This window comes from Castanea sativa, chromosome 5 (genome assembly GCF_040712315.1).
Source record: "Castanea sativa cultivar Marrone di Chiusa Pesio chromosome 5, ASM4071231v1".
Classification (NCBI taxonomy): Eukaryota; Viridiplantae; Streptophyta; class Magnoliopsida; order Fagales; family Fagaceae; genus Castanea; species Castanea sativa.
The window spans coordinates 50,339,588-50,357,568 of NC_134017.1; the positions used below are offsets into that span (position 1 = coordinate 50,339,588).

General features: G+C 35.8%; 3 protein-coding genes across 3 annotated transcripts; 1 reads left to right on the plus strand and 2 right to left on the minus strand.

Moving 5' to 3' along the window:
* Window positions 1-684: 684 nt before the first annotated feature.
* On the minus strand, window positions 685-2,840 carry LOC142635955 (dynamin-related protein 4C-like). Its single transcript, XM_075810004.1, has one exon. It carries the CDS (start codon window positions 2,720-2,722, stop codon window positions 755-757), a length of 1,968 nt encoding a protein of 655 aa, XP_075666119.1. The 5' UTR covers window positions 2,723-2,840; the 3' UTR covers window positions 685-754.
* A 751-nt stretch (window positions 2,841-3,591) lies between these two features.
* Window positions 3,592-8,632, plus strand: LOC142635956 (putative LRR receptor-like serine/threonine-protein kinase At1g07650). Its single transcript, XM_075810006.1, has 8 exons — window positions 3,592-4,604; window positions 4,681-4,876; window positions 5,338-5,478; window positions 5,578-5,696; window positions 5,835-6,045; window positions 6,188-6,419; window positions 7,309-7,459; window positions 7,989-8,632. Exons 1-8 carry the CDS (start codon window positions 4,464-4,466, stop codon window positions 8,340-8,342), a joined length of 1,545 nt encoding a protein of 514 aa, XP_075666121.1. The 5' UTR covers window positions 3,592-4,463; the 3' UTR covers window positions 8,343-8,632.
* Window positions 8,633-9,777: 1,145 nt separating this feature from the next.
* LOC142637379 (dynamin-related protein 4C-like) lies at window positions 9,778-12,067 on the minus strand. Its single transcript, XM_075811662.1, has one exon. The coding sequence runs from the start codon at window positions 11,940-11,942 to the stop codon at window positions 9,975-9,977; it is 1,968 nt and encodes a 655-aa protein (XP_075667777.1). The 5' UTR covers window positions 11,943-12,067; the 3' UTR covers window positions 9,778-9,974.
* Between the last annotated feature and the right edge of the window lie 5,914 nt (window positions 12,068-17,981).

The following is a 17,981-nucleotide window of genomic DNA, read 5'->3' on the forward strand; positions in this document are numbered from 1 at the left end:
TATTAAGATTGCTAATTCTAATTTGTTGCTCCTTAATTTCCATGGGTAGAAACATCCAAGATAGTTTCAACCATACAAACCCAAAAGGAAGTTCTTCAACAGGGCATACGTTGATTCAAGGGGGGAAAAGATTGAATCAACGAGTTATTATGATTTAGGTTAAAGCTTGATTGATTTAGATTAATGCATGATTTAAATGTAACGTAGTTTCAGTTTGTTCCCGTCAATAGGTAATTAATCTTTTTGCTTGGTTGCCTTAAAACTATTCAACATCCCGCAGCTATAGTCATAAGCCACTACCCAATTCCAAGGAAATGATCCTCTATTTCACAGACTTCACCTCATCTACCTGATTATTGCAAATGACCATAACCAATCATTTCATTCTTCTATCACACACACACACACACACACACACACACACACATATATATATATATATATATATATATATTAATAATCACAGAACGCATTATAAGAAGCTATTTTTCTCAGAATGCTTCTTAGTATTCTGAGGATTTCTTCAGTACTCTATACATATAAGTTGGTTTTGTAATCTTGAACTACAGAGAACTCACAGATATGAAGAAATTAAAACTACTAAGTAGGTTCATGAAATTAAAATTGGTTCTCCCCACCAACAAAAAGATAATAAACTTACACCGTTTCAAGCGAAACAAACCAAATACATATATTGCAAACTACTTTGTTAACATGAAAGCATAGCAATTATTTAAATAACATAGCAAACAAACTAATCATTATAGGTACCGATCTTGTCCATGATCTTGGCAACCACTTCTTTGGACTTTTTAAGCAGCTCTATACTCTTGTTTATTTTCTGTCGCTTTGAAGCAACTGCAGGCGACTCCTCGAGCATCCTTTCAATCCCACCACCAGGTCCCATTAACTTATTAACAATCTCTGCTTCAAACTCTTTGTTCACCAAGTTTCCAATACTGAGCAGTAAATGTAGAGCCATGCAGTCAACCAATCTCTTTAACACAATCTTCCAATAAGCTGTCATTCTCATCTTCAAATCAAAAGCCTGCTGTAGAAGATGAGAATATTTCTTTAGGTGAGTAACGTCAATCTCACCGAAACCTCCAAGCTTTATTACTGAAGGCCAATCTACATTAGTCAAGACGTACGTCATGAAGGCATCTTGTTGAACCATTAATTTATTCCAATCAGATAAGTACTCTGGATTACAAGTATAATCCGTCTGCTTCTCCATTTCAACGATTTCCATGACCCAGTTGATAGAGCGCTCTTTCATCTTGGCTATAAGATTATGTCCAGCACGCCTGAAAGACAGCTGAAGCTGGTAATAGTGTTCAGAGTGGTGCATCATGACAGAAATAACAATTTCCTCAACATAACTCCAGACCTTCTCAGCAAAAATAGTTGGAATGCTAGATATGCCTTTCACCCTTTTCTGTAGGATAGTAAGGAAGGCAGAGCGGGGAAGAAAATTCGGCAGTCCAATACCCTTGGTTTCCTCCAAAACCATAATCTCCTCCATCAAAAATTTCTCTGCAGGGTCACTTACAGCATGCTTGTGAAGTTCATCAGAGTATTGGTTGAGCATTTCAACCAACCGAGCAGTGCAATGCATGTTTTGCTCATCTGGGTATTCATCAAATTCTCCTCTCACAAGAATTTTCCTTAATGATTCTTTGGCTAATCCAATAATCTGAATGAAACCTGTCATTGCCTCAGTAAGAGATGACATCTTCTGGGGCATTCGTTTTGCCTCAGCAACGTTCAAGTTCAACTTGTCATTAATGCTCTTCACAATAGCTGGCAAATTTCTAGCCATACTAGCAGCTTGAATTTGCACCAGCTTTTGTGCCAGAACAGGAATCCCCACAATAGATTTATCAATCTTGGAAAGCAGAGGATGTGATTCAAAAAGTCTAGCCTCTTCCACTCGCGCCTCTTCATAGGATTCTTTTCCTATCCGATTCCTAACGCAGACATAGCCAAGCCCAATATTGACATCATCAGCAGTAACCTTCTCAAGAAGGCCTTCAGGAGACTTGTCAGACTTAGTAACAACAGCAAGAGTCCGTTTACCAGTCTTGTCCACCATCTGTGACATCCTGATAGATTCACAAGTAGTGAAATCCACTGTTGCAGATAGAACATTGAGTATAATACTCTCTTCAGGAGTGATATACTCCATGATAATATCTTTTATCTGGTCATAGATGTTTTCAGGCTGACCATGGACTGGCACTCTAGTAATTCCAGGAAGATCAACCATAGTTAAATCAGGCACACCATTTTTTCTCACCTCCAATGTCAAAGGAGCGTTGGAAATCCCCTTCCCTAACCCGGCAATCTCCTCTGTGGCATCATTTATAGCCTCAGAAACATGTTCTTCATCGGTTCGAACAACTTTACCATTGAACCCCAAGGAAAGATCAGGTTCCGGAGCTGCCTGGTGCATGAGCCTCATTATGAGAGGCACCCTTGTGCAAATTCCCTGGCCACGAGGAAGGTTGATACCGGCAAGTGATTCAAGAACACTTGACTTTCCTGAGGACTGGTCCCCAACCACGACAATGGTGGGGAGCTGAATGCCTTCTCTTGTGATCATAAGGTGACGGAGGCTGTCAACTGTATCGAGGAGTGGGCGAATGCGATCATTGTAGGATGAAATGATGGGTGCATCTTGGACTGCTTGAGCTACTACAAGTGAGCTTTCGTCTCCCATGTTTTAATAGAAAGGAGCAAAACTTAGAACAAAAATGCAAGAGAAAGCTAGAGAGAGATATAGTGTATGCGTTATGGAGAAAAATGGTATGTGATGCATAAGAGTGAACTAGGATGGAGTATTTTTATATCATTCCTTAAAAGATGGGGAAAGTATAGAAATGTGGGGTCTTAATTACCTTCTTCATGCGGAACGAGTGAAGTCCATGTCTGTTAGACCACGGTGACTTAGAAACTTGGTTCACAAGTTCTAAACATTAAAAATTTACCTAGTTCCTTCCAAGAGCATATTGAGTGTACAGTGTACGAAACCGACGGGTGAAATTGTGTTTTGAAACATAATTTCATATAAAATTGTAAAATCATAATCTCACAATTTCACAATTATAATTTAAATCTTATTTTCAAACATACAATTTTCTTAGCTATGCGTACAACTGTGTGTTATAACTAAAGAAGATGTGTACAACAATAATGCGTAAGTAAAAACTCCCTTCAAATTTTCAATAAATGGAATTTTACCTTGGAGAGTTTTACAAGAAGAAATTAATTCTCTGTTGTAAAAGAGCTTTAGGCAAAGCAACTTTGCCTTTACATAAGGCTTCCTACTTTACTGTCTTGTACGTGGTAACCAATGAACGCCCTTGCCTTCTTTATGAAGTTTCAACGGAATATGTCCTGTACATTGTATACATAGGAAAAGGTCACTTACACACGTCTTTTACACACTCCGTCCGCATACATTTTTGAACTAAAATAGTCATTGCCCATGGTGGGAACTGGGAAGTGCCCATGGTGTGGGAACTGGGAAGCCAATACTTGCGCAGACCTGTTGGCAAAGTGAGGAGCTTCTCAATAAAAGAGAGAAATGGCCGGGTAACGTTGTTCTAATAATATTGTTTGTATTTTTTAAAAATACGTGTGAGTAAAAAAGTGTATGAAAATACGTATAATATTGTTTAAACACTTAAAACTGTTATTTAAATAAAAGTAACAATCGGGTATTGCCACATACTACACCTTCTTGTTACCATGCCTCTCTGTTGCAATTCTACGGGTTTTGTCTCATCTCGTGAGGTTGTCTGCAAATGAAGCTTTAGCTACTATTTTTAGTTTTGTGTGTTCGAAGTTCAAGTGTTGTTGTTTTTAAATTAGTGTTTGGTTTGCTTGTTGGGTTTTAGTTTGTTTTGTAAGTTACTGCTCTCTCAGTTAGCAGTGTGAACTCTGTTGTGTTTATTATCCATTATTTCAATAAAGCCGTCGTTTTACTAGATTGAGGTTACTAATTGATGTGTTAGCCATCGTAAAGAGAAAATTTAAATATTTATTTATGAGATAATGGAAGTATATCAATCGCAATTATTGTCATATTATTTTATAATAAGTTTTATGGGGAAACATTTATAATATCTTTAACATTTTCCTACATATATTCAATCACACAAATTATTACATGTACTCTAGATATATCATCTTATCAATAGAATGTGTGCATGAGCACTTTCAAGGTTTCATAGTTGTTTGGTTTTTTTCTTTGTTCTTGCTTATTATTTCCTCCTATTTAAATCTTGTGGGGACTCTTGAAGAGCTCATAAAAACTGTCGGTTATATATAAAATGTCGGTTATTTCCTCCTATTTGTAGCTTATAAATTTAATATCTTCCCAATAGAATTCTTATTTATCAGTCAACATTAGTGGTGTTGATTCTCAAAAAAAAAAAAAAAAAAAAAACATTGGGGGCATGAAGTTAAGCCATCAACATTATGTGCGCTGCTTGGCAAATGGAAATTATACCGTGAAACTTCACTTTGCTGAGATTATATTTAGAGACAACAGATTCTTTTTCAGTGTTGGAAGACGGATGTTTGATGCTTATATCCAGGTACTGGAAGTCAGTCGGATCATTTTTCTTCCCTAAATGCTATAGACGATAATTGAACCTAAATACATTGTTGTAGGAAGAACGGGTGCTGAAGGATTTTGATATTGAAAAGGAAGCACAAGGAGTTGACAAAGCAGTTGTCAGGAACTTTACAGCATTGGTTGAGAATAAAATTTTGGAGATCCGCTTTCACTGGTCTGGGAAAGGGACAACGGATGTCCCAAAGAGAGGAACATATGGTCCTCTTATATCGGCTATCTCCATTGATGCTGGTAAGTACAAAAGTTGTATGTTCTGTAGTCCTTTTACATGGTCAGGCATTTCTCACTCTCACTCTCATTCTTTCACTTTTGAGTTTTGAATGTTTCTATTTTCCAAAACTAGAAAGTAATATATTCTTATTGTATGGTGTATGGAGAAGCCATCCCCAAAACTACTGGATGCAAAGTAAAATACTTGAAACAATGTTAATGTGTAGCTGGGTGGAAGATATACAAAGATTTTTTTTTCTTTTTTCTTTTTCCTCTCTAATTCCATTTTTTATTACCTAGCCTGTGTTTTGAACCATATAATAGTATCTGGTTTTATCTTCTCAAAATAATAATAATAATAATTATAATAATAGTATCTGGTTTTACACTAGATCCACCTATGTGTATGCCTTTACAGTACAATGTACAAAACCGAATGCAGTTTTACAATCACTATTCTTTGCTACTTTCCTTCTGTGTAGATTTCAACCCTCCTGATGATAGAAAAAAGAAGGTACTCATCACAGTTGGAACCGTAGTTTTGGTGTCAAGCCTTATCCTCCTGATTTTAGGAATTCTTTGGTGGAAGGGATGTTTGGGAGGCAGGAAATCAAGGGAACAAGGTAACTTAGTTTTGATATCATTGACTAGTCAGAATGCTAATGAAGCAGTCTTGTAAATTTTTAAGATGTATTCTAATATCTAAAATCTTTTCCATACAGAACTGAGAGGCCTAGATCTGCAAACTGGTTTTTTTACATTCAGGCAAATTAAAGCTGCCACTAACAATTTTGATGCTGCAAACAAGCTAGGGCAAGGTGGCTTTGGAGCTGTATACAAGGTAATCTACAACTCCATCATGGTCTTCTATCTTTGCATGAATGCATTTAATACCTTTCTCTCTTATTCCCTTCGCATTTTCACTGGTCCAGATAGACCTTGTACATAACCAATAGTGCAAATTATAATGTCAATGCAGGGCACTTTATTAGATGGTACCATAATTGCAGTTAAGCAACTTTCTTCTAAATCAAAGCAAGGGAATCGTGAATTTGTGAATGAAATAGGCATGATTTCTGGATTACAACTTCCAAATCTTGTTAGACTGTATGGATGCTGTGTTGAACGAAATCAGTTATTGTTGGTATATGAATACATGAAAAACAATAGCCTTGAACACGCTTTATTTGGTGAGCTTAATCTTTCATCTTTGGCATATTATTATTTTGACTTGAAAAGAGTAGGAGTCAATTTCCATGAATCATATAGGACCTATTGGTTGAACTAAAAATTTGGATATCATTGATTGAGCTATCTACATTGCGGGTCCAGAGGAAAGCCGACTGAAATTGGACTGGCCTACAAGGAAAAAAATATGTCTTGGCATAGCAAGAGGTCTGACTTTCTTGCATGAGGAATCACCCCTGAAAATTGTTCATAGGGACATCAAGACTAGCAATATACTACTGGATGGGGACCTTAATCCTAAGATTTCTGACTTTGGGTTGGCCAAGCTTTACGAAGAGGAGAACAGCCACATTAGCACCCGAGTTGCAGGAACTGTGTGAGCTACCTTTTTTTCTTCCTTCATTCTGAACTTAGATTTTTCTTGTGTTCTTTTTTCGACAAATATGAATCTTAATTGCTCTAATTTCAAGTTTCTTTCCTAAAAGAAAACCAGAATAAGGCAGCAATTAAAGTCTCCATAAACAAGTTCAAGTATACACAGTACTATGGGAAAGTCCTTACTTTAAGTATTAGTAGGAGCTTTATTTATATTAGCCATCTGCATTTGCTACCCAATTGTACTCCTATTTAGTATTCCTGCTTTACAAATTATTTACATGATAGATATAGAAATAATCTGCAAAGTTAGTTTACCTCAATTTTATATGTATTGAAGCAACATCTCAAACTTCTCATCAAATAGAAACTGCAGAATAAGAAAGAAGGATGTGAAATTTCTGTTTTATTCAAAAATTAAATTTCATATGGTGAATGCTGCCGCTAAATTTTTACCTTTTTATACAAGCATTAAGCAATATAGAGAAATTTTAATTTCTATTCTGCTTTCCTGTATGGCTAATGGTGCATGACTAAATCAATTATCAACTTGCAAAGTGGCAATATCAGTAGTAAGTAGAGAAATAGAGTCACCCCCCTTCCCCTCCCTCTCTCAACCCACCTAATCAACATTAAGTGTAGTCTTTCAAGGCTTGCAATTGTTAACGGTACAAATCTTGTTTTTGGTGAAGTTTCTTTCATGTGAAACAAATTTGTGATTAAATAATGCTAGCTTTTTTAATGGTATAATTGCTTGCCAAAATGGAAATAGAATTATTATGATAGGAAATCTAGTTACCTAAAACTATTTTGTCATGGTTTTGTTTGTTAGAGAAGCTTGTAACCTCATTCTAGTGAAACCTTACTAATCGAATGATCTTTCTGTGCAGAGGATACATGGCACCAGAATATGCATTATGGGGATATTTAACATATAAAGCAGATGTATATAGTTTTGGGATTGTTGCGTTGGAAATTGTTGCTGGGAAGAACAACATGAAATATCGACCAAATGAAAATTTTGTATGCCTTCTAGATTGGGTAAGATAGATCTTCATCAAAATTTTCTTATAATTGAAACTAAAGGCAGCTTTGAGACCCAGTCACTTTTTTTGGGACTTCTTTATTTGGCCCTATATTGTGTGTTTATTTACCAATCCAGATTTAAGTGCCATTTTGCACAAGACTTATCTTCATTGAAACCAAATAACATTTACTGAGTTCTGATTAAAACATTTAAAGAGCTAAGCATTCCATATATACAATTTTCTTTCTTCTTTTTTTATTTTATTTTATTTTTTGGTGGGTAGAGGGGTGACCTGAATAATGATATAAAATGAAAATGTTAAATTGAGCTAGTGTTGGCAATATAAGAATAGCATGAATCTTGCACAAATTTCACTTTTATTTTCATTACAAGTCTTTTTAGATATAGTTTCTTTTTAAGAACAAGTTTTTTGTATTTGGCTTCAGTAAATTATTATCTTATCGTTTAAGATTTGTATTTTTTTGCTCAATATATAATGCTAATTAATTTCTTCTTTCCATTTTCTTCTTTATTCTTTTACAGGCCCTTGTTTCACAACAAAAGGGGAATTTGATGGATTTGGTGGATCCAAACTTAAAATCTAATTTCAGTAAAGAAGAGGCAGTAAAAATTATGAAAGTAGCTCTATTATGCACTAATCCATCACCAACACTTCGGCCTACCATGTCTGCTGTAGTAAGCATGCTTGAAGGCCAAACTGCTGTTCATGAGTTGATCATGGATCCAAGTATTTATGGAGATGATTTGAGATTTAAGGCACTAAGAGAATACTTTGATCAGATCATGGGACAGGGCTCAGATGACACCCAGAGTCTCATTCATTCATCGGATGCAACATGGATTGGCTCTTCCGCTACATTATCGAGTCAATCTTAATTCTGGGTTAGGTAACCATTACATTGCCCGTCAAGTTGAAAAATTCTTGTCTAATGATAAGAAAATATTTTGAATCCCCTGGTTGTAAAATAGGTGTTTCATAAAGCTTCTTGTATATTCTTGTCAACTTGGGAAAAAAGGAAGAAGAAAATTTAAGAAAATAAGCTGTGAAATGAAGCTGAATATATATTTGAGTAGAAATTACCCCTTTACATGATTAAAACATTTGATATGGTAGTTCATGCGCTGCTTCTGTGGCTTATCCTTCTAAAAGTAATATCTTGGTACTAACTGTTAGGTCAAAGGAAGTTATATACAAAATTACATAAAGTTTTGCATTACAATGTTCAACCAATCACATTGGTTCTACCACATTGAATTTATAACTGTGGAAGTACAATTGACACTGCCATTTGATAACATCCATGCTTTCCGGGTTAATGGACGTTTTCCTTTGTATGCTTCTGAGAAGTTTGAGGAAAAGAAAAATGTGCTCTGCTGCATGGGGGGTTGCCCATTCATTCCGCAACAGTTAGTCAACATGTAGCTAGTGATGATAATGCTCCTTTTGACAGAAATCTTGGGTTGACTATTTAAATTGGCCAATGTACTAAACATTGTTAGCATAGAAATACCTGAGCACTACTTTTTTTTTTTAAATGCAAAATATGAAATGACTACGAGATCCATATGAAATCCCAAACTCAGAAATCTATTCAATTTTAAGGTCTTGTAAGCTCAAACTCTAAATTTGGTTAGCAAATCAGTCTTTACCTTCATACCATTAAGTGGGCCTAAGCAAAGTTGACAATCAATGTATTAAGATTGCTAATTCTAATTTGTTGCTCCTTAATTTCCATGGGTAGAAACATCCAAGATAGTTTCAACCATACAAACCCAAAAGGAAGTTCTTCAACAGGGCATACGTTGATTCAAGGGGGGAAAAGATTGAATCAACGAGTTATTATGATTTAGGTTAAAGCTTGATTGATTTAGATTAATGCATGATTTAAATGTAACGTAGTTTCAGTTTGTTCCCGTCAATAGGTAATTAATCTTTTTGCTTGGTTGCCTTAAACTATTCAACATCCCGCAGCTATAGTCATAAGCCACTACCCAATTCCAAGGAAATGATCCTCTATATTACAGACTTCACCTCATCTACCTGATTATTGCAAATGACCATAACCAATCATTTCATTCTTCTATCACACACACACACACACACACACACACACACACACACACATATATATTAATAGTTTATCAAATATATATATATATATATATATATATATGTATATATTAATAATCACAGAATGCATTATAAGAAGCTATTTTTCTCAGAATGCTTCTTAGTATTCTGAGGATTTCTTCAGTACTCTAAACATATAAGTTGGTTTTGTAATCTTGAACTACAGAGAACTCACAGATATGAAGAAATTAAAACTACTAAGTAGGTTCATGAAATTAAAATTGGTTCTCCCCACCAACAAAAAGATAATAAACTTACACCGTTTCAAGCGAAACAAACCAAATACATAGAAAGGAAAACAAAACCAAATACATATATTGCAAACTACTTTGTTAACATGAAAGCATAGCAATTATTTAAATAACATAGCAAACAAACTAATCATTATAGGTACCGATCTTGTCCATGATCTTGGCAACCACTTCTTTGGACTTTTTAAGCAGCTCTATACTCTTGTTTATTTTCTGTCGCTTTGAAGCAACTGCAGGCGACTCCTCGAGCATCCTTTCAATCCCACCACCAGGTCCCATTAACTCATTAACAATCTCTGCTTCAAACTCTTTGTTCACCAAGTTTCCAATACTGAGCAGTAAATGTAGAGCCATACAGTCAACCAATCTCTTTAACACAATCTTCCAATAAGCTGTAATTCTCATCTTCAAATCAAAAGCCTGTTGTAGAACATGAGAATATTTCTTTAGGTGAGTAACGTCAATCTCACCGAAACCTCCAAGCTTTATTACTGAAGGCCAATCTACATTAGTCAAGACGTACGTCATGAAGGCATCTTGTTGAACCATTAATTTATTCCAATCAGATAAGTACTCTGGATTACAAGTATAATCCGTCTGCTTCTCCATTTCAACGATTTCCATGACCCAGTTGATAGAGCGCTCTTTCATCTTGGCTATAAGATTATGTCCAGCACGCCTGAAAGACAGCTGAAGCTGGTAATAGTGTTCAGAGTGGTGCATCATGACAGAAATAACAATTTCCTCAACATAACTCCAGACCTTCTCAGCAAAAATAGTTGGAATGCTAGATATGCCTTTCACCCTTTTCTGTAGGATAGTAAGGAAGGCAGAGCGGGGAAGAAAATTCGGCAGTCCAATACCCTTGGTTTCCTCCAAAACCATAATCTCCTCCATCAAAAATTTCTCTGCAGGGTCACTTTCAGCATGCTTGTGAAGTTCATCAGAGTATTGGTTGAGCATTTCAACCAACCGAGCAGTGCAATGCATGTTTTGCTCATCTGGGTATTCATCAAATTCTCCTCTCACAAGAATTTTCCTTAATGATTCTTTGGCTAATCCAATAATCTGCATGAAAGCTGTCATTGCCTCAGTAAGAGATGACATCTTCTGGGGCATTCTTTTCGCCTCAGCAACGTTCAAGTTCAACTTGTCATTAATGCTCTTCACAATAGCTGGCAAATTTCTAGCTATACTAGCTGCTTGAATTTGCACCAGCTTTTGTGCCAGAACAGGAATCCCCACAATAGATTTATCAATCTTGGAAAGCAGAGGATGTGATTCAAAAAGTCTAGCCTCTTCCACTCGCGCCTCTTCATAAGATTCTTCTCCTATCCGATTCCTAACGCAGACATAGCCAAGCCCAATATTGACATCATCAGCAGTAACCTTCTCTAGAAGGCCTTCGGGAGACTTGTCAGACTTAGTAACAACAGCAAGAGTCCGTTCACCAGTCTTGTCCACCGTCTGTGACATCCTGATAGATTCACAAGTAGTGAAATCCACTGTTGCAGATAGAACATTGAGTATAATACTCTCTTCAGGAGTGATGTACTCCATGATAATATCTTTTATCTGGTCATAGATGTTTTCAGGCTGACCATGGACTGGCACTCTAGTAATTCCAGGAAGATCAACCATAGTTAGATCAGGCACACCATTTTTCCTTACCTCCAATGTCAAAGGAGAGTTGGAAATCCCCTTCCCGAACCCGGCAATCTCCTCTGTGGCAAGATTTATAGCCTCAGAAACATGTTCTTCGTCAGTTCGAACCACTTTACCATTGAACTCCAAGGAAAGATCAGGTTCAGGAGTTGGCTGGTGCATGAGCCTCATTATGAGAGGCACCCTTGTGCAAATTCCCTGGCCACGGGGAAGGTTGATACCGGCAAGTGATTCAAGAACACTTGACTTTCCTGAGGATTGGTCCCCAACCACGACAATGGTGGGGAGCTGAATGCCTTCTCTTGTGATCATAAGGTGACGGAGGCTGTCAACTGTATCAAGGAGTGGGCGAATCCGATCATTGTAGGATGAAATGATGGGTGCATCTTGGACTGCTTGAGCTACTACAAGTGGGCTTTCTTCTCCCATGTTTTAATCGAACGGAGAAAAACTTAGGGCAAAAAACAAGAGAAAGCTAGAGAGAGATATGTGGAGTGTGTGTTATGGAGAAAAATGATATGTGATGCATAAGAGTGAACTAGGATGGAGTATTTTTATAGACTGGTCTCATTCATTAAAAGATGGGGAAGTAAAGAAATGTGGGGTCTTAATTACCTCCTTCTTGTGGAAAGAGGGAAAGAGTGAAAGAGTGAAGTCAATGTCTGCTGGATCACGGACCACTGTGACTTAGAAACTTGGTTCACAAGTTTTAAACGAATAAATTACCTAGTTCCTTCCAAGAACATACTGAGTGTATAGTGTACAAAATTCATAACTAAAATCGTGTTTTGAAATCAATAATTTCAGTTAAAATTTTAAAGTCACACTTACCATTTCATAATTATAACTTAAATTTTATTTTCAAAATGAGATTTTATAACTGTGTAACAATCAAGAATATATGGGTAGCAATAATTCGCGATGCAGGAAATAATGAAGTCGAACACGAATGATCAGTAAGGGCTCCTTTCCAATATGGAATTTTACCTTGGAGAGTTTTCCAAGAAGAAAATTGATTCTTTGTTGTAAAAGACAGCTTTAGGCAAAGCAACTTTTATTTAAAAAAAAAAAAAAAAGGCAAAGCAACTTTTGTTTTTATTTTTTATAGATAGGAATATAGGATAGCAACTTTGAAAGGCTGAATGATGAGTATGCTTTAGTACTGTAGGCGTTAGTGCGGTACGACGTCACCAATGAAAGGCTTTGCCTTTACATAAAAGGGCCGGAATCCATTGCCTTAATCCCTAAGATAAAAGGGATCCATTGCCTCACATTGCCTTAATCCCTAAGATAAAAGGGCCGGAATCCATTGGGAGCTTCAGACCTATCAGCCTTTGCAACATGGTCTATAAGGTCATTACCAAGATCATTGTAGCTAGAATTAGACCTCTCTTGGATAAGTTGGTCTCTCCCTTCCAATCAACTTTTGTGCCGGGAAGAAAGGGAGTGGATAATGTTGTTATTGCCCAAGAAATCACTCATACCATCAGCAGGAAAAAAGGCAAAGTTGGGTATATGGTAATTAAAATTGACCTAGAGAAAGCCTATGATAGATTGGAATGGTCTTTCATCTGTGAGGTTCTCTATGCAGCAAATTTCCCCCCTGATCTCATTCAACTAATAATGAGTTGTGTATCTTTTGCCACTACGTCGATTTTGTTTAATGGCGGTGCTCTAGATCCTTTCCTCCCCTCTAGGGGCATTCGACAAGGAGACCCTTTGTCTTCTTATCTCTTTATACTGTGCATGGAAGTTTTAGGCAGAATTATAGAAAAAAAGTGCTCCAACAAGCTTTGGTGTCCGGTTAAAGCTTCTATTAGTGGCCCGGCCTTCTCTCATCTATTTTTCGCAGATGATCTTCTCCTTTTTACAAAGGTGGACTCTCAAAATTTCTTAGCCGTGAGGGAAGCCCTTGATGAATTTTGTTTGATCTCCGGGCAGAAGATTAACCCCTCCAAGTCCAAGGTGTTTTTCTCTCCGAACATCAATGAAGATCTTAGATTAGAGTATTGTGAGGTTCTTGGATTTCACCCTACCACTAATCTGGGGTCCTATTTGGGTTTTCCCATAAGGCATGCTGGGGCTTTTAATTAGGATCTTAATTTTGTTTTGGACAAAGTTAGCCGAAAACTAGCTGGTTGGAAGGCAAATCTGTTATCCTTTGTTGGTCGGAGAGTTCTCATTCAAGCCACCACTAGTGCTATTCCCTCCTATGTGATGTAAACCACATACTTGCCTGATAGAATTCTAGACAATCAGGACAGATTAAATAAGAATTTTCTGTGGGGATCGAGCGATGTAAAAAGGAAGATGCATTGGGTAGGATGGGGGAAAATTACCCAACCAATTGCTAAAGGCGATCTTGGTCTTCAATCTGCCAAAGGAAGGAATATTGTATATCTTGCTAAGTTGAATTGGAGATTTCATTCTGAAAAGGATGCCTTGTGGGCTCAAGTGATGAGAAAGAAGTATCTTAACCTGAGAAGGCTCTCGTCCAGCAAGGAAAATTCCCTTCCAAGCTCTCGGACTTGGAAAGCTTTGAAGAAGGGTATGGATACCTTCTAAAAAGGAACAAGATGGAGTTTGGGTAGAGACAGTAATCTTAGTGTGTGGCATGATTGTTGGACTTCTCATGGCTCCCTGAGATCTCTGATGCATGGTCCTCTCACAAGGGAAGAAGAGGATCTTAAAATCAGGGACCTGGCTTCTGTTAATGGTTGGAATTGGGAGAAGATTTCTATGGTGTTACTTGCCAATGTGTGTTCGAGCGTGTGTTGTTAATGAGGAAGACAAATTAATATGGGCAGCTTCTCCTAATGGGGATTTTAACTTAAATAGTGCGTATAGCCTAGCAAATGAGGAAGATCATCATCTCTTTAATGGCAAATGGATTTGGAAAATTCCGGTTTTACCAAGGATTTAGTTCTTTCTATGGATGTGCTGTCATAATAGCTTAGCAACTCAGGAACGTCTTGCTGCAAGAGGTATTCAAGTTAACACTTCTTGTCCGATATGCTCCCATCATCCAGAGACCATCATACACCTGCTAAGGGACTGTCATGTGGCTTCTACTTGCTGGCAGAACCTGGGAATGGGTGATCTTGGGCCTGATTTTTATTCTTCAGACCTTTTTTCTTGGTTGGAGAAAAATTGCAGGCAGATCAGACCTTCCAGTCACCTCCAAATTCCTTGGAACATTCTCTTCTCCTTTGGCGTTTGGGTCTTGTGGAACCATCGCAATAGGGAGGTTTTTAAGAACACTCCCCTGAATTCTTCCATTCACAAGGAGGTCATTCAAAAAGCAGCTGAATTCACCTACTATGCAAAAACTTCAGCTTCTAAGAACCCAAGATTTGAAAGACTCATTCGTTGGGAGAGACCAGGTTGAGGTTGGTTCAAATTGAATACGGATGGCTCTTCTCTAGGCAATCCTAGTGCAGCGGGTGGAGGAGGAATTATCCGCAATAATAATGGTATTTGGGTTAGAGCATTTGCGAGGAATATAGGGAATACTACCAGTTTTCTTGTTGAGCTTTGGGCGCTTAGGGACGGATTACAAATGTGTCTGCAGATGCATATTAATGCTCTTGAAGTTGAATTGGATGCTAAAGTCGTTTCTGATTTGATGAACAATACTGGAAGCCCGAATGCTACTAACTTTGCTATTGTGGCTAATTGCAGGGCATTGATATCCCAAATCCCCCAAGTGAAGGTGATTCATTGCTTCAGGGAAGGCAACCGCTGTGCGGATGGCCTTGCTAGATTAGGATGCTCTTTATCTTCTTCTTTTTTGTATTTCAGTTATCCCCCCCCCCCCCTCTACCCTAGATGCCTATATGGCAGACTTGTTTGGTTTATCTCTAATCAGGCTTTGTCCTGTCTCTGATTTTTTTCTTCTTAGTTGAATGCATTATCCAGTTTACCAAAAAAAAAAAGTCTCTATTTTACGGTTTTTACCAACTTGTACGTGGTAACCAATGAATTGCCTTGCCTTCTTTGTGAAGTTTCAACGGAATATGTCCCACACATAGGAAAAGGTCTCTAATTTGAGAAAATACATCCGATTCGGATGTATGTTTCTCCCTTCTCATAGTTGGTGAGACTCACAAGTGATGAGTCCCACCAATTGTGAGGAGGAAGCATACACCCGAAATAGAGTATACTTCCTCCTCTTACAAACTCCTTACACCATTTCTTGAACTAAAATAGTCATTGCCCATATACATATATGAGTAGTGATACATGTGTGTTAAAGTTTTACTACATTTGGTTTACTAATTGATGTGTTAGATGAAGACAAAATTCAAATATTTAGCTATGAGATTGTTAAAGTACATTAATCACAGTTATTGTCACATCAGTTTATAAGTTTTATTTAGTAATACCTATAATATTTTTAATATTTTCCTACATATATTGTATCACACAGTTTATTACATGTACTCTAGAGACGTCATCTTATCAATAGAATGTGTGGATGATCTCTTTCAAGGTTTCATATCTATATACCTATATATTACTAAAAGCTGTAATGTACGTTTAATGCTGCTGCTCTCACGTTGAGCCACATCAACTGCTACATTATTTAAAAAAAAAAATTTTGTCCTACAATTTTAAAATGGTTTTTACAATTTTCAGCCCTATAAATGCAGCCCACTACTTATTTATTTACTTCCACTATCACCATATAATAAATCCAGCTCACTACTTATTTATTTACTTCCACTATCACCTTATAATAAATTTGTATAATTAATTCAGCCCACCTCTTATTTATTTAGTTCCACTATTAAGCCCAACCCAAAACTTTTTCAGTTCAATTTTAGGTTTTTGTGTGAGCCTTTTCAACTTAAAAAAAAAAAAAAAAAAAAAAAAAAAAAAAAAAAAAAAAAAAAACAACAACAACAACAACAACAACTTTGAAGCCTTTCAAGGTTTAGGGTTTTTTTTTTCTTTCCAATTTTTCAATAATTGTTTTAAACATTTATTTTTTTTAATATTTACACTTTTCCAACTTTTCTCTCCCTTACCATTTCATCTCCCTACTACTTCTTCAATCTTTCTCTCTCCCTTACCTTTTCATCTCCCCACTACCCTCTACATTAATATCATTCTTCCTTTTTCCCTTTATCTTCCTTTATTTTTGTCTCTTCTTATTTACACCTTATTACTATAAATTTGTCACTATCTCTTCCATTCTATGCATAGTTTTCCCTCACAAAAAAAAAAAAAGGTTCTCTCTCTCTCTCTAAATTTTTTGGTCGATTTTTTTATTTTTCTTGCATCTTTACTTTAGGTTGATAATTTTTTATATTCTTTAAAACTCTATTTTGGGTTAATGTGATTTAGTTTTGTTTTTTAAATTGTTGTTGTTGTTTTTTTTTTTTTTTTTTTTTAAATTATTCTCTTTGATTGTTAAATGTTATCCTATTGCATCCTAAAGAGTTAAATATAGCATATAAAAATATAATATTATTATATTATATAGCATGATTTGGATAATTTGGTATTTATTTTGTTACATAACATGATTTTTTATAGTGCTCAATTTAGATGTTAAACTATGAGACTTTACTAATTTTTGTTTATTTTCTAATATTTTGTGGTGAACAAAGTACTCTTAATAGTTATATTAGAAGTACTCTATAATGCCATTTATTTAAAGAAAAGCAAAGGTTAGCCAAATGAAAATAATCGGATAGGTGACAAATTTTAACTTTTGCAATTTTATTTTAATTATTATTATTTTATAACAATGCATGTATAGAAATTTAATTTTTAGATTTTGCTAATAATTGTTTATTTGATAATATGTTTTGGGTGACCGAAATTATAATTTCTACAAAGAAAATAACCTTAATAGATTATCAAAAAAAAATTATCCTAATATTGGTTCAATTAATCATTGTTAAGTTTTATTAATTTTTTTTTAGTTTACGTTTTTTTTTTGGTGTTTTGGATTGTTCCTATATTACATTTATGATTGTTCATATAATAAATAAAAATATAATTTCGAAATACATTACTTATTATTAGAATAGTTTAAATTATAATTTTTTTTTATAAAACCACCATAAAAATAATTATCACGCGCAACACGCGGATTCGCGTCTAGTTATATCTAAAAGCTGAAGTGTAGTATTTATTGTTGTTACGCTCTAGTTGAGCCACATCATCGACCATGTCACCTTTTCTTTTTCCTTCATTTTTTAAGCAATATATATATATATATTTAAAAGCTGAAATGTAGCATTTATTGTTGTTACACTTCAGTTGAGCCACATCATCGACCATGTCACATTTTCTTTTTCCTTCATTTTTTAAACTATATATATATATATATATATATATATATAGTGCAACTTTACACATTCTCTAACTCATTAAATCCAACTCACCATGAACAACCTTACACATTCTTTAACTCATTAAATCCAACCCACCATTAATTTAGCCTTTTTCCAATTC